General features: G+C 61.9%; 1 protein-coding gene across 1 annotated transcript in view; it reads left to right on the top strand.

Annotated features, from left to right (window-relative positions):
• Nucleotides 1–6,030: 6,030 nt before the first annotated feature.
• The window catches only part of INPP5A (inositol polyphosphate-5-phosphatase A), a 163,171-nt gene continuing 147,910 nt past the window's right edge, over nt 6,031–21,291 (top strand). Inside the window, exon 1 of the mRNA XM_045569270.1 lies at nt 6,031–6,309. Coding sequence (XP_045425226.1) covers nt 6,235–6,309 — 75 coding nt within the window. The 5' untranslated portion in view covers nt 6,031–6,234. The remainder of the gene's footprint in view (nt 6,310–21,291) is intronic.

The following is a 21,291-nucleotide window of genomic DNA, read 5'->3' as shown; positions in this document are numbered from 1 at the left end:
AAAAGAAAATAGTAGTTTTCTTGCTTTGCCCCGACAATTAACTGAAACAATACTGGATGCTTTGACAACTTTAGAAAGCATTGCCAGCTCAGAGACAGGTTTTCTTTGCCTACTTTTCCTGTCTTTGTTTTAGCTATTGTTTGGGACGTTCAGTGATTTGGGAGCCCGTTTGTCCTTCTGGACGTGCCCCTCAGCAGGGGTCACGCTACCCCGGCAGGTCTGCGGCAAGGAGCCGCGTCGACATGGCGAGTTCATGCTTGTCCTACCCAGCGTGTGCCAACGCTTTCTGCCCACACCATTCTGTGTAAATCATTCAGTCCTGGCAATAGTCGGCTTCTGCCAAAGGAGAGGGATTAACGGCTTCACCAAATGAGCAGGCTCTTGTGCTCCCATCTGAGGCTTTGGCCGAGAGGAATTGAAAATCACTATTTATTTCCTTCAAAGTCAGGTGGGATGACAAAACTTACTCCCTCCCGGGGCCATAGGAAGATCTCAAGGTCACGCAGGGCTCTGAGTGTGTGCCGTGGAGGAGGTCCAGGGTGCGGGGCGGAGCCTGGACCAGGTGCGCCTCCAAACTGCCGCAGACAGCCGGCAGCACCACGGGCCTTATGGGGCCAGCCCTGTCCACGGCCCTGGGGGAGCAGAAAGGGACCCCCGCTGTTGCTGGCAGCCCTCCAAGAGCTACACCTTCTCCCTGTCAAGGGCTTTCGAAGGGTGTCAGTGAGCACCGTGACACAGAGCCCAAGTCCCCCGCTTAGTGGGTCAGACGTTCCGCAGACGATTTTGTCTGACTTGGCAGATGTGAGCTGCTGCCACCCTCCTAAGAATCCTAAGAACTGAAACAACTTCGGGTCAGAGATGGTCACCACAGCATTCTTCTCACCGTGCAATACTGGAAACAACCTAAACTTACGACATCAGGGGTCATCAGGTAAATCACTGTATCTGTCAGGCGCCTATTACACGGGCATTAAAAACATTTAGAAGTAGTTTTTGGGTTTATCTGAAAGCACTTACATTGGGTTTCACAAAAATCAGTGACAACTGTGTATGGTATGGTAAGTGTGCGCACTGTGGCGCTAAGTACAAACAAGGCTTCATGGGAGACAAGGCTGCCAAAATGGTAACTGTGCTTGGTTTATCTGGAGCGAAATCACGACCGCACATGCTGCCCCGTCCTGTGCTGACACTGCTCTGTAGTCCTCAAACGCTCCACGTGGGGCACGCGGCTTTTACAAGGAAACGTGCAGTAGGCTGGCACGATGCCACGTGACCCGAACGACCCTACACGGCTTCTTGCCTCTCCCAACTGCTGGGATTTCAGCTTCTTGAGGTCAGGGTCTCCTGTCCTTTTCCATGTTTTCCCTGCTGTGTAGAACCATGCACAGCACAGACGACGCCCTGAATAAATGTTTGTAGCGTGACTGGCCGTGCACAGACGAACAAGTGCGTGTGCGTGGAGGTTAAGGCCCCAGGGGCTGCTGGCACTGGCCGGCTTGGGGGCCCGGCTGGGCTCTGCTCCTGCCTGCGTGGGGCTGGTGAGCATCTCAGTCTTGCAGCCTCAGGACACTCACACATACCCCAGAGGTGCAGACCTCGTAAGAAATGAGAAATGTGAGTCCCTCACACACAATTGGCACCTGAAAAATAACTATTTCTAAGCCGATTAGGGAAGTAAGTATACAGATAATTCAGAAGGAAAAACCTCCCTTTTCCAGATGAGTTTGAGGTAAAGTCATCAACTCCCCACTAACTTACTAACGGCCAAATACCTCTGACTAAGGTGACCAAGTCTGGCCCCACCCAGAGGACCCTGGGTTCCCGTCACCTGGCCAGGCTCTCTGTCTGCAGAAACCACCTTGAGTGAGCCCTTTCACTTCAGTGTTTCTATACATGATCGAATGGAGTTGACCCCAGGCAAGAATGTTGAAGACTGGTGACTGAACGATTGAAATGCTCTCTGCGGCTACGCAGTGCTGTAAACATGGACGCTGAAGGACGACTTTTCAACGCTGGTGGACGGCTGTGGGGCGTCCTGCTTGGGAACCTCTGGACCATCTGATAACTCTCAGTTCATAAGGAAATTGGTTACTGTCTTGAACTACTGATGTGATATTTCGTGACTAATGTGCTGTGCTTTTAACAAAGCTTACATCATATTGTTGTTTAACAAAAGAGTTGGGCTGAGTTTCCCTCCTGGGAGCCCCAGAGCACTGGGCTGAGGACGGTTGGTTTCCGCTGAGGACGAGGACCAGCTGCCTCCCGTCCCTCTGCTGCCCCCGTGGACTGGGTGGGCCCGGCTCCTCCTGAACCGGGGAAGCAGGGCTTCATGAAACTTACTGTGGTTTTGCCAAAGGCAACGCAAAGACATGGGGCAACATTCAAAAGGGAAAAAAGGCACAAGGAAAAAGTGATGCCCCCCCACCCTAGATCTTATGAATGGGCCCTTAGCACAGAGCAGCAAACGGTCCAGGTCTTTCTGGGGACCCGGCAGCCCTGGCTCCAAGGCTGTGGGGGCTGCAGGTGTCATCGTTTCACTTGATCGAGCATTTTTGCTTGGCCGCCTGCATGAGGCCCAAGAGTCCCACTCTCAGACTGCTAACTGTGTGGCAGGCCAGGAGGGGCGAGGACAGAGGGGCCTCGTTCCCAAGTGAGAAGGGAGGGGAGACAGCCCACAGTGCGATGGGGGTGCCCCGTCCAGCCAGCAGGGAGCACAGCTGCCAAGGCCCGAGCTGGCCACACCTGGCGTGTTATTAAGCAGGTGTTTTGGAGTTTGTGCCATGGGAGAAAGGGGGCCGTTGGGAATTTGTTTCCACCCTGGGTGTGACATGGCCCTTCTGGGTGCAGTGCTTGATGTGCTCACAGGACATGAGGTGCAGGCGCATTGAGTTTGGCCAGGAGAAAGTGGACAGAGGAGGGGCAGACCCAGGACCAAGTCCCAGGACCCCAGAGCTTCGGGTGGAGAGGGAAGAGGAGCCAGCACAGGACTCCAGGATGGGTGGGGGCAGGGCAGAAACACCGTGGACGCCCGGGCAACCTCAACCACACTGGAAGGTCAGGTGAGGCCAGAACTTGGAGGCCAGTGAGAGCCCTGCGAGGACGGCAGAGTCGGGCGTGGGCGCGAGCGGTGAGATGCAAGCGGCTGGAGGACAGTGCCCCGGCTCGCAGGGCCAAGGCTCTGGGCAACTTTCAGGAGAAGCTGTGCAGCGAGGGGAGCAGGGCGACGGGGCTCTCTAAGATCAGAGGCAGCGGGTGGCTGGTGAGCTGGCGGCATAGCCCCAGGGAGTGGCTGAGGGAGGGAGGGGCGCCTCATTCCCAGTAGCAGGGAAGAGGAGGTGCAGGTGCTGGTGGGCCTGCGACTTGGGGTGGGAAGGCTGTCAGAGTCTGACAGAGTCACTTGTGTTAAAAACAGGGACACATGTGGCCAGGGAGGGCCATGAAGGGGGCTGCTCAGGCAGGAATGCTTGATAACAACATTATCACAAAGACTCTGCAAAAACTCTGACCTTACACAAAGGCCACCAAAACCTTGTACAAAAAAATACTTCCGCGAGAACATCTGCCAAGCAACTGCCTGTCCAGCCTCAGACTGCTGCCACCCTTGTTACTGATCCTTGTAGCCAAGGAGAATTGATTCAAAACAACTATGTAACCCTCTCGTTTTCCCTTGGAAAACCTTTGTCTTCCTTTGTCTCCCTTCATGTGCACACAATTTGCACGTGCATTCCCACTGTGACGCCTATTCCTGAGCTTCTTTGTTATGTAGGTCGACAGGGGAAGATCCCAGCCTGCACATCCTTCCTCAGGACTTTAGTGTCCTCCAGGCGGGGTGGTTGTTGGTTCAGAAGGAGATAGAAGGGGTGAAACGACATCTCTGGGTGAAGAGGGAACACGTGCAAGAAGCCAGGGGCCTGGTGCTTGGCGTGGGTGCCCCTGAGATCTGAGATGCTAGGGGTGCAGAAATGGGGTGTTTTCTAGTTTTCTGGTTTTTTTCTAATTTAGGAGCAGCTCAGAGGATGCAAAGGGGTCAGCTCCGGGGCCAGCTGGTGGGTGCAGGGGCCAGGGAGAGGTGGGGGAGAGGGTGCACAGAGGGATTCTACCTTTGGGGAGAAGCAGAGGTGTGTGCATGCATGCCTGTGTGTGTGCATGTGTGTGCAGGTGTGCGTGTGCATGTGACGGCTGATGAAGGAACGGGAGCGGCAGGGCGTTGTCCTGCAGAAGTGAAATGGAGAGGAAGTGGTGGCAAGGTGAGGTGCCTGGAGTAGGACGCCGTGTGGCTGCTGGTGACAAGGAGCTTGATGCTATGGCTAGGGCCATGCACGAGGGTGCTGGAGGCTTCAGGCTGGGCACAGGACTCGGGGGACAGGCCTGTGAGGGGTGTCTGGGAAAGAGGAGGTGGCAGCCTCCCAGAAGGGCAGTGTCCGGGGGCAGGGCATCGCAGGTGAAGCGAGGAGGAGGAGAGGGGGCTGGGGAAGGACAGGGAGGCGGGGATGCCGCGCGCTTGGCCCGGGTGTGCTGGGGTGTGAGGGGAGATGCCCGGTCCCAGGCCCCAGCCAGGCCCTGCCCTTGGTTTCCAGCAAGGGCATCCGCGGCATGAAGAAGAGATTGTGGCCGGCGGGGGCCACCCCAACAAACCGCAGCCTGGCGCGTGAGCGGCAGACGTTGTTCCTGCAGCTTGAGGCCGACGCCCGTCAGGTCCGGTCCCTGGCGAGGGCTCCCGGCCGAGCTCACCCACCCCCTTTCTCGCGCGCACGTGTCCGGGTGGGGGGCTCCGGCTCCCCGGGGTCTGCCAACGAGCGCGCGTCCTGCCGGTCGGGACCCTCCGCGGCGCGAGTCCCGCCCGCAGACCCCGCGGCCGGAGCACACGTGGGCTCGGAGGGAACCGGTTTCGGGCGAGCCCGGCTGAGCGCGGCTGGGGGCCGGCCGGCGAGTCTGTCCCGGCACAACCGAACCAGACTGGGCCGCGAGCGCGGCGCCCACGGGCTCGGTGAGCGCGCGCGCGTGACACCTGCACCTGCGGGTTGAACGGCCGTCACTGAATCAACCGGTTCCTGCCCCTGTCCCCAGCGCAGCCCTAGACTCTGACGCGACCCGTCAGCGCGGGGCGTCGCAGGGGCCTGTCCGCGAGCGAGCGCGTCCGGAGCTGCAGAGCCCCGCGGCTGTCCGCAGGGAGCCGGGCCTGGCCGCCCTGGAGCCCGGGATCCCATCGGAACCACGGCGCAAAGGAGGACACGGCCCCTTTAAGAGGCGATGACAGCGCGGGCCGTGACGAAACAGGAGTGCGGAGGGCGGAGTCTGTACGCAGCCGCGGCGCGGGGGGCGGGGCGGCCCGCCTGCCTGACTGACAGGAGCTCAGCCGGGGAGCAGCCCGGACCAGGCCGCCTCCGCAGGCCCGCCCCGTCCGCAGGCCCCGCCCGGGCCCCAGGCCCCGCCTCCCAGCGAGACTCTCCTCCGAGCAGGCCCCGCCCAGGCCCCTGGCTTCGCGCAAGCCCCGCTCCGCCCCCAGTCAGGCCTCTCTGCAGTTCGGGCCCCGCCCCTCCCAGATCCCGCCCCGCTAAAGCCACGCCCTTCCCTCAAACCCCGCCCCGCGCAGGCCCACGCCTCACCCCCAGCCAGAACTTCTGCTCAGGCCGCATCCCGCGCAGGCCGGCGCCCCGCCCCGGAGCAGACTCTGCCCCGCTTAGGCCCCGCCTCGGCCCGCGGGCCCCGCCCTGCCCAGTCCCTGCCCCGCCCAAATCCCGCCCTGTCCCACCTCCGCGCAGGCCCCGCCCATCCTCAGAGCCCGCCCTTCGCTCGGGCCCCCGCCTCCCCGCGCAGGCCCCGCCCCGCGCTCCGGCCTCGCCCTGGCTCTGGCTCCGCGCAGGCCCCGCCCCGCCCCCGCAGGCCCCGCCCCTCGCGCAGGCCCCGCCCGGCCCGGCTCCGCGGGGCGGGACTCGCCCTCAGCCCGAGTCGGCGGCGGCTGCGGGAACTTTCCCGGCGGGGCTAATGGCTGCGCGCGGACGGCTGTGAGGCCCGGCGGCGGCGGCGGCGGCGGCGGCGAGCGAGCGCGGGGCCGCGGAGCCGCGAGCGAGCGAGCGCGAGGCCGGAGCCCCGGCCAGGCCCGGCCCGACCGGCCGGCCCGCGATGCGCTCCGGGGCCGCCCCCCGGCGCAGCTGACGCCGCGGCCCCGCGAGACCCCGCTGGCCCCGGAGGAAGCGCCGCGCCGCCCGCCCAGCGCCCGCGCCGCCCGGCACGATGGCGGGGAAGGCGGCCGCCCAGGGCACCGCGGTCCTGCTGGTCACGGCCAACGTGGGCTCGCTCTTCGACGATGTAAGTGCGGCCGCTGCAGGTCGGCCTCACCCGGCCCAGCCCGGCCCCGGCCCCGGCCCGACCCCACAGACCTCACACCCCAACCCGCGGACCCGGGCCGTGAACCCTGCCTGAGCCCAGGCCCTGGACCCCTGGGCCCCAGCGGGGTCCCCAACCTGTGGCCCCGGGCCCTGAACCGTGCCTGAGCCTGGGCCTTGAACCCCTGGGCCGTGGATCCCCAGACCCTGATCCTTAACCCTGAGCCCGAAACCCCAAACTCTGAGCCCTGGCTCCTGGACCATGAACCCCAAGACCCTAAATCCCCGGACCCTGACCTTCGAGCCTAGAACCCCAGATCCCTGCCCTGATCTCCAGCCTGGAACCTGAAGACTGGGCCCCTGAACCCCAGCCTCCAAACTCTGTCTGCTGAACCCTAACCCCAGAACCTTGCTTCTGAACCCTGTCTTCAAATCCTGGCAGGAAAACTCCAGTCCTTGAATCCCAGTGTTGACCCCTGTTCACAGTCCCTGGAACCCAGACCCCCGAACCCAGTCTGTGGGCATCAGATCCCAAACCCAGCCCCACCTCTGATTCCTGAACCCTGACCCCCAGACCCCTGGCTCTGGCCCTGTCTTCAACCCTGGGCCTGAACCCTGGAACCCTTTCCCGGAGCCTTGGCCTCAAACCTCTGTCTTGAGTCCCTGAACCCTGGAACATAACCACAGATCCCAACCCCAGAACTGACTCTGAACCCTTGCCCCCAAACCCCTGTCCCTGGTCCCTAAACTCTGAAGTCTAACTTCAGAACCCTGGCCTTCAAACTTGGTCCCTTGCCCCCCAAACCCAATCTAGCCCAATTGTAAACCCTGAATCTCAACTCAAACCCCGACTCCTAGCCCTGAACCCCTGTCCTGGGGCCCTGAACCTGGACCCTACCCCAAACTCCCCCAGCGCCCCCCTCCCAAACTCCTACCCCCAAATTCCGAACCTTAGCCCCTAAACCTGGGCCTTGAGCCCCAGGCCCCTGAATGCTGGTCCCGACACCCCAACTCTGGCTCATGACTTCTGGTCCTGGGCTCTCCACTCTGGGCCCCAGGCCTTGGCCCCACATGCCTGGGTGCTTGCCTCTCTCTGTCGGTGGCTGACTGAGCAGGGCTCTTGGTGTAGGGTACCCTCGTCTTACCCTGTAACTTAGTATCTCTTTAGTTCCTGAATAAGGGGAGTCTGTTGAAAGCCCAGAGAACTTTATGTTTCTTGTATATTAAAGAAGAAGATGCAGAGAAGCTCTTGAAGGCCAGAAAAGGGATGTTAACTGCCTGAGGGCTCCACCTTCGAGGGCTGCCCCTACCCTATCCGCAGCCCCACCTGACCCGAGGTGGTGTCTCTGGGGAGACAGGGAGCCCAGGCCCAGGATGCACCGGGAGCTCCCAGAGGCAGGCCGAGGCTGCCCTAGTTCAGCGCCTCAGCCACGGTGCCACCCCGCTGTTGGTGCTCACACTGCCAACCCAAATAAAGCAGAATGCAGCTCCAAGTGGCACAGATGGAGCTGTGGAGCCACGTACCTCCCTCCCTCCCTCCCCGAGGTGGACGGCTTGGTGCAGTGCCAGTGTTGTGATGGATGTGTGCTGCTGATACAAGCATGCTCTAGATTTCAGAGAAGGATCTGGGTCTCTGCCGGCGGCAGGCATGGGCGCAGTGTATCATTAAGCTAAGTTCAGGCACAGGCTGGGTTTGGGTTTTGTTAATAAAAGTAGGCGCTATTTTTGTGTTCTCTTTTTTTAACTTCTGAGCGCCATGTATCATACTCACCTGCTGGAGATGAGCTCCTTTCCCACGGACTTTGTTACGGCAACTTTATCTAGTTTCGTATTTGATAATTTTCTGCAGAAGTGCCTGCATGGGTGTGTGCCTGTGTGTTTAGCGTTCTATTCTAGGCTCTCCAGTAACATGTCGCTATAGCATGGTTGGTTCAGATGATTCAGACCCACTGGCTGTGGCTTCAAAGCCTCAGAAATGTCAGGAAAATTAAGCCTGATGGGGCATTTTAGTCTCAAAGGGAAAAGAATTTTGCTGTGCAAACATTCTTTCCAGTAATCTTTGATTCTGAGTTCTAGCATTTTTGCTGGGTTTCAGCTGTATACACGTCTTTCTCTCTGTTGATATTAAAATGGTAACTCAATTCACTTGTGTTGAGCCGCATGTTCTGCATTTTCACTCTTCCTACGGCTGTGTGGAATTCTGCGTTACGTTTACACCTAGAAGGAACATCTGTTTTAGCAAACAGTACGTGGGTGCATCCCGCCAGATGTGTCGTGAGTGGGGGGTAAGTGGAGAAGCACCTGTCAGGTTTATTACTGTGTGGGACGCAGCCCCCCGTGGCGGGAGCTGTCCCCTCTGCTGGCCTGGGTGACGCTGGAGCACCAGGTGGAAACAGTCAGTCGTTTCCGGTCGGGGCCTCCTTCCTGGGTTCGGGTTTGGGATATGGTGCTTGTGGGACAGACACTTGACCTGTGAAAGCGAGTTGTTGGGTGAAGGACCTTTTAATTCCTTGGTTTGTGCTAATACTAGACTTCAGAAGCTCTGCTCTGCGACTCTGTTTGCCTTTGCGCGACACGTGCCCCTGTTGCCGAGCGTGCCCTGCAGAGGGGCTCAGGCCCGTGAAGGAATTCTCTCTCGTTTGCTCTCGTCTCGGAAACCAGCTGACTGCCAGCTCCAACAGCCACCAGTGCGCCAGCTGCTTCCTCGGGGCCCGCGGTTCCCGGGAGGAAGGTGTCTGAACCTGAGACGGACGTGCTGGCTGTGATGGACGCTGTTCTCCTTTTAGGTGGTCGCTTTTGTGCCATTTTGAACGTCTCCCTCACAGGCCCCCTCGTCCTCCCCGCCGGGAGGTCACCCCTGGACTCTGCCTGTGTGCACTTGAGTCGTTTGTCCTTAGCATCCTGGGATCGACACGATGTTTTGTTCAGCAGCCTCTGCTTCCTCATCACCACTGCTGGCCTTGTCGTGTCCCCAGCACGCCATGCTGCAGTCAGCTGAGCTGTCCTACTGAGGAACCTTCTGGTTCCTTCTAATGCTTTGATGTCAGAGATGGCGTTGCGGTAAATGCCTTACGATACATCGGTCTTCAGACTTCTGTCCCTCCTGTTCTGAGACTTGCGGAGGACCTGAGAGTCCTGGTTCATGTCGGCTTTAACTCCCAGCGTTTGCCGTGTTGGAGGTCGAGGCTGACCGGTCAGAGCACAGGAACACGTGGCGCACATGGCAGAGCAGTGACGCCTCCACACACCATGTGCCCTCCGCGAAGGCCCCCCCCCCAGCTCCCTGGGGAGAGGAGGAGGCCGGGAAGGGAATCACTTTGTAGCACCATGAGAATAGTTTGACCCAGTCACCCTGGGAAAAGGTCTCCTCAGCCCACACGCTGGGACCTCTGTCCGGACTGGTGACCCTTCCACACCTTCGTGCACATCTCCCTGGGCCTGCAAGTGGCTGGCGGTGCCCGTGCCCCTCCCAGGTTTGTCGCAGTGCCTGGGGGTCCGCCCTCGGTGAGCCCTGTGGCTGCTCTTTCGTTCCCAAGTCGGACTCCTGTTGTCACTGCCCACTGGCCTGCCAAGGGCTGGCCGGGGGTCCACGCCTACCTCTTTCGCCTGCTGTGGCGGGTTTGACAAGTGAGGCCTCTGGCCTTTGCTGCCTTGCGTTTTTATGAGGGGTGAACCGAGAAGGTGAACTCTAGCCGGCTGTGGTGTCAGAGCTTCCCCCCCCACAGCCAGGCAGTTTCTCGGGGAGGAGACTTAGGCCAGCGGGCGGGGGGGGGGGGGTCCCGGGAGCACAGCCGGCTCCGGGTGTCAGCTCCGTCAACTCCGTGCAGCCCTGCCCTCCGCCTGGCCCGGCGGCCGCACACCCGTGGAGTGGGCTCGGCGGGAACATCAGCAGGGACCCGAGGGCCTTCCCACCCACAGGTGCTCCTGAGCCCCGGGAGTGTACGGTGGCCTTGGGGTGGGTGTCCCTCTCTCCTGGGACTTCAGTGTTGCCTTTGTTTCTAGATGGTTCTGCTGCAGTTTCTTCCACCTTGAAAACACTGAAGCCCCGTCTCCTCCAGCCCTGCTGAGTGTCCTAGCCCTGCTCCTGGCAGTCCCCTGGCCTCAGCCCGTCACAGGGGCCCCATGCGGGCAGTGCCCAGCGGCGTCCTCTGTCCTAGCTCCGTGGACTCCTGTTCCAGGACTTTCTGTCTGGTAATGGCTTTGCCGAGGTGGAGTCCACATACGGTATCTCCCGCTTGAAGGGCGCGGCTTGTGGGTTCATGGTACAGTCACAGGGTGGGCGACTGTCGCCACAGTCAATTTGGAACGTTTTTATCACCTCAGAGGAGACCCTGTACGCGTAACCCCCACCGACACCCCGGCCTGGCAGCCACCAGTCCACGCCCCGTCCCCGTGGATTTGCCTGTCTGAGGGTGACACGTGAGAGGGATCCCGAGAGCCCTTTGCATCTGGCGCCTTCCCCTGGGCGCGGCCTTTGCCAGGTGCAGCCACGGCGCAGCCTGCGCCAGCCTCCCTGCCCTTTACGGCTGAGTGACACTCGCGGTGTGATGTGACGCGTTTTGCTTTTCGTTCTCGCGTGGATGGGTTTGGCTGTCCCCACTTTCTGGTTGTTGTGACGATGTTGCTGTGACGTCTGTGTGAGTGCCGTGACATGTTTTCAGTTCTGGTGGGAGTGCCGGTCCCGGGACTGCGGCCGCGGCAGCTCCATGTTTAACCCTGCGAGGACCTGCCGTCACCGCCCACCAGCAGTGTCCAAGGCCTCCGACCTTCCGCGTCCTCCCCAGCACTTGTTGTTATTCCTCTTTTCTCAAAGACCTTCTCCTTGGCTTCCCGGACGCCCTGCCTTCGTTTCTCCTTGCCACGCCTCTCGGTGTCAGGGCGCCCTGGGCCGCCCGCCTCTGGCCACACTCACTTCCTGGGGCGTCACCCAGATGGCTCCAAGTGCCCTCTCTGCACAGTGCCGCGGCTGGGGAGAAGAGCTTGGCCGGGACGCAGCGTGCCCGGCCCACCGGGGAAGCCGCTGTGCAGCCGCGCTCTTGCGCAGGAGGGCGGGGGCTTCCTCGTTTCGTAAGCAGCCTCTCTCCTGGTGCCAGGCGCGGGGTGGGCTGCCTGAGGCCCCGCCGGGGCCCTCCCAGGCCCCTGGTCCCCCTGCGATGGCCCGAGGCCGGACGTGGCTCAGCGTTTTCTTTCTTTTTTTGACATTACCGCCTCTGACCTGAGATCCCAGTACACTTTCTCTAAACTTCTCCCGAGTTTCTGTTAATCAGGTGGGGTCCTCTCGTCCCCCAGGGCGGTGGGATCAACTGGGTCCAGGTGCCAGCTGACTGCAGGTCACGGGGAGGCCCGGACGCCTCCCCGCTCGCAGACAGCGCTGCAGGCCTGCCCCGGCGGCGTCTGGCGTGTTGACGTGAGCCGGACGATGGCCTGTTCCTCCAGCTGTGCTGCTGGGGCGGCCGTGGACTCAGCCTCTGTCCTCTGCTCACAGAGTCCCGTCCTCCGTGTGTTCCTGTTTTTGTCTCCTCTAGAGTTGCGGAGGGGAGAGTTTAGATTTCTGGGGGCTCGAGTGGGGCTTCTTTGATTTGAAGTATTAAATGTTTCTCCTGTTTTGATCTTTTGGACAGCCCTGTGAGAACATTCACACGTAGGGTTTGTGTCCACCGCCTCTCAGCCCAGACGATTACAGACCCTTACGATACATCGGTCTTCAGACTTCTGTCCCTCCTGTTCTGAGACTTGCGGAGGACCCGAGAGTCCTGGTTCATGTCAGGTTTAACTCCCAGCGTTTGCCGTGTTGGAGGTCGAGGCTGACCGGTCAGAGCACAGGAACACGTGGCGCACATGGCAGAGCAGTGACGCCTCCACACACCATGTGCCCTCCGCGAAGGCCCCCCCCCAGCTCACTGGGGAGAGGAGGAGGCCGGGAAGGGAATCACTTTGTAGCACCATGAGAATAGTTTGACCCAGTCACCCTGGGAAAAGGTCTCCTCAGCCCACACGCTGGGACCTCTGTCCGGACTGGTGACCCTTCCACACCTTTGTGCACATCTCCCTGGGCCTGCAAGTGGCTGGCGGTGCCCGTGCTCCTCCCAGGTTTGTCGCAGTGCCTGGGGGTCCGCCCTCGGTGAGCCCTGGGGCTCTGGGGCTCGGTGAGCCCCAGACGAGAAGTCCCCTCTGGCCGGCGTCACCGCGAAGTGCCTTCCATGCGGAGGGTGGGGCCCACGCGGCAGGTGGGGCCCACGTGTCCTCCTGTCATAGTGGGCGGGGCGTGGGGGCGGGGCTGCGCTCCTCCCCGGGTCTCTGCTTGGTGATGGTGTCAGGGAAGAGGCTGTGCTGGGGGTGTTGCCATGGACTTGCTGGGTCCTATTTGGAAGTTACAGAACCCAGACCCAGGCCAAGTGCCCTTTAGAGCCCCTCTGTGCAGGGGCCAGGGTGGGAGGCTGGGGTGCGGGTGGGAGGCTGGGGGTGCGGCTGGAAGGCTGGGGGTGCGGCTGGGAGGCTGGGAGTGCGGCTGGGAGGCTGGGGGTGCGGGTGGGAGGCTGCAGTGCGGATGGGAGGCTTTGTCGGACGGGAGCTGAAGGGAGCAGTGGGGCGGCTGCACTGGGGGAGGCGTGTGTCCCTGAGCGGCAGGGCTCCCTCGGTGGCAGCCTCAGGTGGCTCCTGGTGGGAGGTGGGCTCCATCCAGCAATGGGGCTGGACAGGTGGCCGCTTGGCGCCCGTCCTGGGCCCTGTAGCCCGTGTGACTCTCAGCCCTGTGCTCACACTGTGCTTCCCTGCTGTTCCAGGTGTGCCTTTCTGGTGCGCTCATGGGAATAGCTGCCCGGCCTCAGGGAGGAGCTGCGGCAGGGAGAAGGCACGCTGTCCCCAAAGCAAGCATGAATGTGACTTGAGTTCCAGCTTCTGCTCACTTGAGCTCTCTGGGACACTTGGGACTCTCCAGGGATGGGTGGGGAGAGGAGCCGTGCCCAGAGGCCCTGAGTCTTGACTGCCCGCCCTGGGCCAGCCCCCTGGTGCTGCCATCCAGGACGCCCCTCCTGCGGTGGCTGGGGCCTACCGGTGCCCCTCTGCTGGCCAGGCAGACCCACAGAGCGCAGGGAGTGGACTCTGAGCCCCCGGCCCCTCCAGGCTTTCCTGTGGGAGACCAGGTCAGATCTGAGGGTGCATTTAAATCTGAGAAGTGGGTGACTCTTCACTAGACGCTTTAGAAAGGGCGATGCTGAGCTGGCCCGCCCCGGACTGTCAGGGCTCCCTGGAGGGTTTGGGATAATCCTACAAACTCGCAGACGTGGACGAGAAAGCCATCCGGGCTTCCGATCTCCACAGTGAGCACAGACAGCTCAAGTGCAAAAGCAGCGCGAGGCCGCCGGGCTGTCTTCCGCTGTCAGGCTTTAATCCAGGAAAGGGAATCGTTGAAAATTTGCGTGCGTTGGAGCCGGAGGATTTAGGAGTCACCTGCGTGCGCCGAGCCTGTGGGGATCCCTGCCTTCTCGTGGTTCTGTGGCTTTGAAACTCACACGTTTCCGGCCATCGTGGGGCCTCCTGTTCTGCGAGCATCTGGGGACCTTGTGACTTGTTGAGTCAGGTTTCTGCCCCGAGTGGCCGTCGGGTGCTGAGAGCAGAGGCGGTGCCTGTACTGCTCACATGGCTTAAACTTTACACGTAAAAGTCTTGTTTCGAGAGACGGCAGTGGCGCTGGGGGAGTGTCCGCTGGCCCCGCTGCGCTGGGCTCTCAGCAGGCCGTGGGCGGGCGTGTGGCTGCGCTGTCTGCGGAGGCCGAGCTCGGCTGTGGCCCTGCGGCTGCGCCACCAGGACCATGCCGGGCTGGCCAGGCCCCTGACGGGCTGGGCTGGTGCCGGTTCCGGGCCAGGGCGGGGTGGCGGCGCGCCCAGTCCCCGGTTCAGTCTTGGTGCTGCACAGAAGAGGTTTTGCAGCCGGCGATGTGCCCTGAGTGCTGGGAAAGCAGCCCGGTGTCACTGCAGGTGCAGCAGAGGCTCCTCTGGTTTTGTTTTCCCCGCGGGGAGTGAGAATAAATTCACCCCACCCCCAGGAGCACGGGCCTGGGTCAGCCGTTACTTGAAGTGAATTGTGACCCACTGGTCAGTCACCAGACCTCGGCCAGTTGTCTTCTTGGGCACAAGAACCCTCTTTGGGGTGGGTGGGGACAGCGGCTGGGAGCTCTCGCTCTGCTCTGCCCCTGGGGGGTTAGCAGAGCTGCGCTGGGCTTCGGGCGGCCCTCCCAGGCTCCCCCCCTAACTGCAGCCACTCTGACTGTCCGGGCCGTCGCTGCCCGGGTGCTCATGGCACTGCAGAGCCCACTCAGCCTCCACTGGGCCTCCCCACTTCCAGCTCCGGCCTCCATACTGGACCTGCCTCCCCTTCGTCTATGCCCCGTCCCCACCCTGGACCTGGGTCAGGTGTCACCCAGTGTGTGGACTTGAGTCTGGTCCCTGTTTGCTGTGCAGCAGAGTCCAGAGTGGGTCCTGGCCTCAGGGGCGTCCTTTCCTGGTCCCTTCCTCGCATGCTCTCTGTGTGACTGGTCCCCATTGTGGGAGCCAAGGAGATTTAAGAACAGAAGACGTGGCTTTCGCCTGGGTCTCCATGGCAGGGTATTCAGGTGCCCAGCGAGAGGCCGCACGCCGGGTAAGGAGGGAGCGGGGGCGGGGGCGGGAGCGGGAGGGGCCTCAGCTCTCACCGACGTGCGCCCTGGTGGTGTTTCACCTCGGCGGCCTGTTTGGGCGTCAGTGAGTAGGAAACGCACCGCGGCGGCCCGTGCTTTGAGGCCCCAGGCCGGGGGCAGGGGTGAGGTGCTGGTGCAGGCAGGCAGTGTTCCTCCGAGGGTCTCCCCACATCCTCCTCCCAGCATGGCCCCTTGTTGGTGGGCCGCAGCGAGCCTTCGCGTTTGTCCTGGGGGCCTGCTCCGGGGCTGAGCGGGGCTCGTGGGCTGCTTGGGTGGTTGAGGAACCGGTCAGCGAGCCTGGGCTTACCTGCCTGTGGCTGGCGGTAGGCGGAGGGGGAGCTGCCCCTGCAGTGTGGCTGCCACACCCCTTCCCACCTGCTTCCCGCCTGCCTGGTGCCGGGGCTCCGGAAAGCTTCACAGCAGTCCTGGGTTTGCCTCCCGGCCCTACCTGAGTGCTGCCGCCTGGACAGGACGTGGTTTTTCACGTCTTCCTGCCCTGCTTGATCGGTCCTTTTTCCAAGGGTTCCTCCTGGCTGCCTTGCCTAGGCAGGCGGAATTTTCCGCATCCTTCAGGCACAGCCCCTGTGTCCCTGTCCCTCCCTGAGTCAATCAGCCTCTTGTCTCTGTCCTGTCACGCGTGTTGTCAACGTGGCAGTGCCACATCACAGCATGCTCAGGTGTGCCAGCAGCCTCGAGGGGCAGGGGGCCACAGTGGCCTTATTTGGGGTTCTGGATGGGTGTGGGTGCAGGGAGGGCAAGGATGGAGCTGTAAGGGGGCCAGGTGGTCCCTGAGCCTTGGTGGCTCTCAGGGCCACAGTCGCCTGTCAGAATGTCAGGGGGGCCCGGGGAGGGGACATTTTGATCAGCTGGACTCGCAAGGCTGGGCCAGGCCTTGTGCTGCCCTGCACAGGTGACGCTGGCGTTGGCAGTGCGTGGCCCTCTTGGGCGCCCTGGGGACCAGTGTGGTCAGAGCTGCTCTTGGTGGTCGGTGGAAAGCTCTGTGGGTTCCTGGGCTCTCGTTTGCTTTTTCGTTTCACTCTTAGCAGTTCTGTTGAGGTGGGATTTGAATGTCGTGCAGCGTCCAGCGATCAGCACGACAGTTGTGGACACTCCCTCCCCACGGAGCTTGCCTTCTTCGGTCCTGCTCCGCCCTCTGTGCTCTGTCTCTGGAATTTTGCCTTAACCAGGGATTCCGTGTGGCAGAACCGTGCAGCGCGTGGTCTTTGTGTGTCTGGCTCGGTCAGCGTGATCTGTCTTCAGGGCTCACAGCGGCTCGGCATGCGCTTTGGCTGGTGGGGTCTCTCGCCTGCAGGGCAGTTTGTTTCCTCTTCGCTGGTGGACGGGCGTCCGGGGGCTGCTGTGTGCGATGGTGCACACGTCCACGTGGACCAGGCCCTCCGTTGCCTGGGGCGGCCATGTGGTCAGTGTGGGAGACGCCGTTATTCCACGGCTACCTCGCCGGGGCAGCACCTGCTGGGGGGAGAATCGGCCTCCCCAGGCTGAGAATCCCCACGAACTGGCAGCTGCGTCTCTTGAGGTTGTACTGAAAGTACCTGGCCATGAGCCAGGGGGTTCAGACTTCTCAGTGGGCAGGTGGGCAGGTGGGCTGGTGGGCTGGTGGGCTGTCCTGGCCCGGGCTCACTGGCCGCAGGACACGCACTGCTCATGGGGGACACAGCTGGGGCCGTCCAGCCATTTGTGTTAGAGCGGGTGGCACCAACTTGCTCCTGTTTCTCCACTGAGGGGAAACGTTTGACCTTGTGTAAGACCGTGGAGGTGACAGGCCGCCAGGCACTAAGGGGCCATGTTTGCCGGCCTTGTTTCACCTTCTGTGGCCTGGTCCCTCAGACCCTCGGCATTGCCGGGGCTGTTTTTTATGTAGTTAGTTAGTTTTTTTTTTTTTTTTTGAGACAGAGTCTCACTCAGTTGCCCAGCAAAAGTGGGTGCCATGGCGTCAGCCTTGCTCACAGCAACCTCAAACTCCTGGGCTTAAGCGATCCTCCTGCCTCAGCCTCCCGAGTAGCTGGGACTACAGGCATGCGCCACCATGCCCGGCTAATTTTTTCTATATATATTTTTAGTTGTCCAGGTAATTTATTTCTATTTTTAGTAGAGACGGGGTCTCGCTCAGGCTGGTCTCCAACTCCTGACCTCGAGCGATCCACCCTCCTCGGCCTCCCAGAGGGCTAGGATTACAGGCGTGAGCCACCGCGCCCGGCCTGTAGTTAGTTATTTTTTCGACATAGGGTCTCGCTCTGTTGCCCAGGCTGGAGTGCAGTGGTGCCATCACAGCTCACTCAGCCTCGAATTTCTGTGCTCAAGCGTCCTCCCACCTCCTCTGTGTCCCAAGTGCTGGGACCACAGGCGTGAGCCACCGCGCCGGCTCGCAGGGGCTGTTTTGCCAGACCCAGGGCTTGTCTCTTTGCCCACCTGCCGGCACCTGTAGGAGCTGGCCTTTGCGGTGGTCCTTGGGCGTGCAGCCCTCCAGGCTTGGGCCTGGCCATGCTTGGGGACTCTGCAGCCACCAGGAGGGGCCTGGAAGGCTGCCGTGAGGTCCTGAGAGCAGACAAGGGTGGACGAGGTCCCCAGCACGAGCCTGGTGGGCAGCGGCCCTGCCTCCAGCCCCGAGCACCCTCCCTGGCCTGCCTTTCGGGCTTTTGGGTTGGCACCTGCTGGCCCTGTGAAATGTTGGAGTGGACAGTGTCCCCTGGCCGCGGTGCTCTGACTGTGGTGAGCCTGCGCCTGCAGCTGAGACCTGGCCCTGCTGGCTGCCGCTTCACCCACCGTCCTCCAAGTCTCCTGGAGCCTCGGGAGCTGTGGTGCTGGAAGGACGCTGAGGGGCCAGTGGACAGACCTACCCATCCACCCAGAGAGTCCCCCCGGGTGGTCCCGGGGCCCCAGGCCCTCGTTGGGGTGTGTCGTGGGCACTCGCTTCCAGCCTGAGTGTGGCGCACGCGGCTGCTGTGTGTGGGTCGGGGTGGCTGGGGGCTCTCAGGGGGCTCGTTCCGTCAAGAGTGACGTCTGTCCGGGCCGCAGACAGACTCGTGAGGACACGTGCTTTGCCCTGTTTTCCCTTCATCACTGACGGTTGTCAGATCTGCTGCAACTTCCTGTTTGCTGCAACGACCTCGCCGCCCCTGCGGCTGCAGCCGGGTGGTGCGCGCTGCGAGCTGCATCCAGGTGGAAGGCCGGGGCCGGGCGGGGGGCTGGAGGGACGTGGAGTGACCAGCAGGGACACAAAAGCAGCTCCCCAGGGGGACAGATCCGGACGAGACCGTCACCAGGGCCAGGTCTCACTACGAGCTCGGCCCAGGAGAAGCACTTGGGGGGCTCTGGGGGGGCTCCTGCAGCAGGCGCTCTGCGCTGCCCTGGGGCCAGTCTGCGGTCACCCCTCGGGTTCCAGGGCCCGTGTGGCAGCTGCGCTGAGTCCCCAGGTGCGGGGCAGGCCGGGACGAGGGGGGCCTGTGTTTGAGGGCTGTGTCTCCCGCGCCTGAGTGTTCAGTGGAGTATTTACTGGCATAGGAAGTACTCTGTGAGGGCCTCCGCCTGCCTGGGCACCCCACACCCTGCCCTGCCAGGTCTCTGAAGAATTTCTCTGCCTCTGCTGGGCACAGTGCGGGGTCGGGTGGGGGCCCTGGGAGTGGCCCCCACTGGGGCTGCATGCCCAGCCTGACCCCCTGGGATTGGCTTGTCCTGGCTGGGGTCTGCAGCTGCAAGCCTTGAGCAGGGCTCAGGGGAGGGCACATGGGGGGAGGGAGGTGCAGGCTGGGGGAAGAGGGCAGGCGAGGTTGCAGGGTGCAAGCCGGGGCAGGCGAGGTTGCAGGGTGCAAGCCAGGGCATCCTCTGGCTGCAGCCTGGAGGGCTGAGGGGCTGGAGGGGAGCATGTGGGGTGGGGGCATGGGGAGAGGGGCCCACGGTGGCCCTGGGAGCCCACAGGCCTGAGCCCTGGTCCTTCTGCACTTTTTGAAGGTGCTTTGCGGGGCATCCCTCCTTTGTCCCACGGCTGGAGGTGCCGTGTCTGGTGGGTGTCCCCCCCTCACAGGCAGAGCACCGTGTGTACCACAGTCAGCTTCCTGCTCTGGTCCCTGAGCAGCCCGGGCTCTGGGCTCAGAGGAGACGAGGGATCCACTCGGTGACTCAGGCGGCGTGGGGCACCCAGAGAAGCTCTGGCGTGGAGACCACAGATGGCCTCCTGGGTGCTGAAGGCTCGGAGGCCCAGAGCCGATAGGAGAAGTAGGGACGGGGTGGCCCCTGGGGCCGCTGCCAGGTGGGGAACGGGAGCCGAGCCTGCCTGGGACGCAGCGTGGCCGATTGTGCCCAGGCCCTGCTCTGTCCTGGCGTAGGGGAGGCAGCTAGGGACCTGGGTCTCACATGTCACTGACCCCAGGAGGCTCAGACAAATCCCAGGCAGAAAGCAGAGCGGCTGCCAGGAGCCAGCGCTGCAGGGAGGGCTGCTGGGAGGAGGCGCCCTCCTGGGCCAGAGCCAGGGGAGGCCAGGGGGAGGCGGTGCCACGTACCCGCCAGGCAGTGGGGCTGCAGGCGGGCGAGGAGGGGGTCAGAGAGGGCCGCTGGGCCCTGCAGGGTGTAGGGACAGCTCTTTGGGCTTATCAGTGGATGCAGGCGGTGGAAGGAGGCTGGTAGGTGTGGAGTGGACGGTGGGGCCCACGTGGGTGGCCGGGTGGCTGCAGGGCTGACTGCCCTGTGCACCCCCTGCGGTGGGGAAGGGGCTTCTCAAAGGCAGTCTCATTGGCCTGTGTGGAGCCACGTGGGCCCCGTGCCCACAGCAAAGCAGTGTCCCTGCGCCAGAGGGAGGGACACACGGTGGTGGGGTCCCTGCCCCGAGGCCTGTGCTCCAGCTGCCCTGCAGGGAGGCCTGGTCCTTCCAGGACACCATGCCGTGAGGAGGGGTGTGGGTGCATGTGACCCCTCAACCTTTTCAGGCCTGGTAACCTGTTTTGATCACATGACTTACTTTCTTTTTGATATGTGTGCATGTCTTCCATCTAAAACGTTTGCCAGATGCCCAGCCTGGAGTGGAAGAGTGGACTGGTGACGATGGCAGTGGTCTGAATGTGGGAGTCGGCAAGACCCGGAGTAGACTGGTGTTTGCTGAGTCCAGGACGGTCAGCTGGGCCTGGAGTGGCCACACCTGGCGGCTGCAGAGCCGGCCCAGGTCACACCTAGTGCCACGGTTGCTTCGCACCCTCACGGCCCACAAGGGCTGGTTCTGGCCTTGCTGGGGGTCTCGGGGACGGAGCCCTGCTTTGCGGGGTGCGCAGCCCTCTCTCTGCTGAGCGCTGCTCGAGCCCTTCTGTGATCAGGGGTCTCGGGTGTGAATGCAGCGAGTGCGTCAGCCGAGGGAACCAGCACATCCCCTTCAGGAGCGCGACGGGGACGGGTTGGGGTTGTGTTAGGTGAGCGCGGGGTGTGTGCAGGGCAGGAGGAGCAGCAGCAGACAGCAGGTGTATTTGGAAAGGTCGTCGTTACCGGCTGCTGTGCTGGGTAGCTTTAAACCCCAGGAATTCCTTTCTCGGGACGGCTCCTGGACAGAAGCGCGGGGGGCTGTCCCACAGAGAAATTAAACCAGAAAAAGGGAAGAAAAAGGAGAACAAACCCTACGTCTACCCCCAACACACACGGTTGGTTTTATTGGTTGTTGCTGTGACTGCTGGTCAGACACACCCAGTGGGGCTGTAGCACCCCGGCTGCCACGCTAGAAAACAAAACTTGCCTTGAGTCCATGGTGTTTTATTACGAAAATAGAATAAAAACTTTGAAAGCAAAATGATCCTTTCTAATTTCATGGAAAATTTGTTATTTTTTATTGTTTTGTGGATGTGTGAGTCATAGGCAACTTGAAAAAATCATTCTCGCAGCTCCCTAGGTGAAGACACCTGTGAGGTACACATGCTTCTCGAGGCCCGGGGCTCAAAACTAGCGTGAGTTAAATACAACTCGCGTGGCAGTTGCTGTGTTAGTAACTAGTATCTATCGCTGTTACAGTGGTTGGCGCTCTGCAGTTCTGGCCAGTTGCCAAGGCTGTGTCCCCTCTCCCGGGGGTGGGAGGGGGCTTAGGCTCCACCTGGGGGCGCGTGTTGCCGGGTTCTTCTGTGAGGAAGGTTTGTCTGTCCCCCACTTTACCTGCTCAGTCACTTGTGTCCAGCCGTGTGCACTCGTGGGGACTGACGCTGCTCCTTGGGCTGTGACCTGAGGCCGGGGTCATCGCGTTGCTCACGTTGCTCCAGCTGAGGCCACGGGCGCCCAGGTCAGGCGCATCCCGTCGTTCTTCGA

The sequence above is a fragment of the Lemur catta genome, chromosome 14 (assembly GCF_020740605.2).
Source record: "Lemur catta isolate mLemCat1 chromosome 14, mLemCat1.pri, whole genome shotgun sequence".
Taxonomy (NCBI): domain Eukaryota; kingdom Metazoa; phylum Chordata; class Mammalia; order Primates; family Lemuridae; genus Lemur; species Lemur catta.
This window is presented reverse-complemented; position numbering and strand designations above follow the sequence as displayed.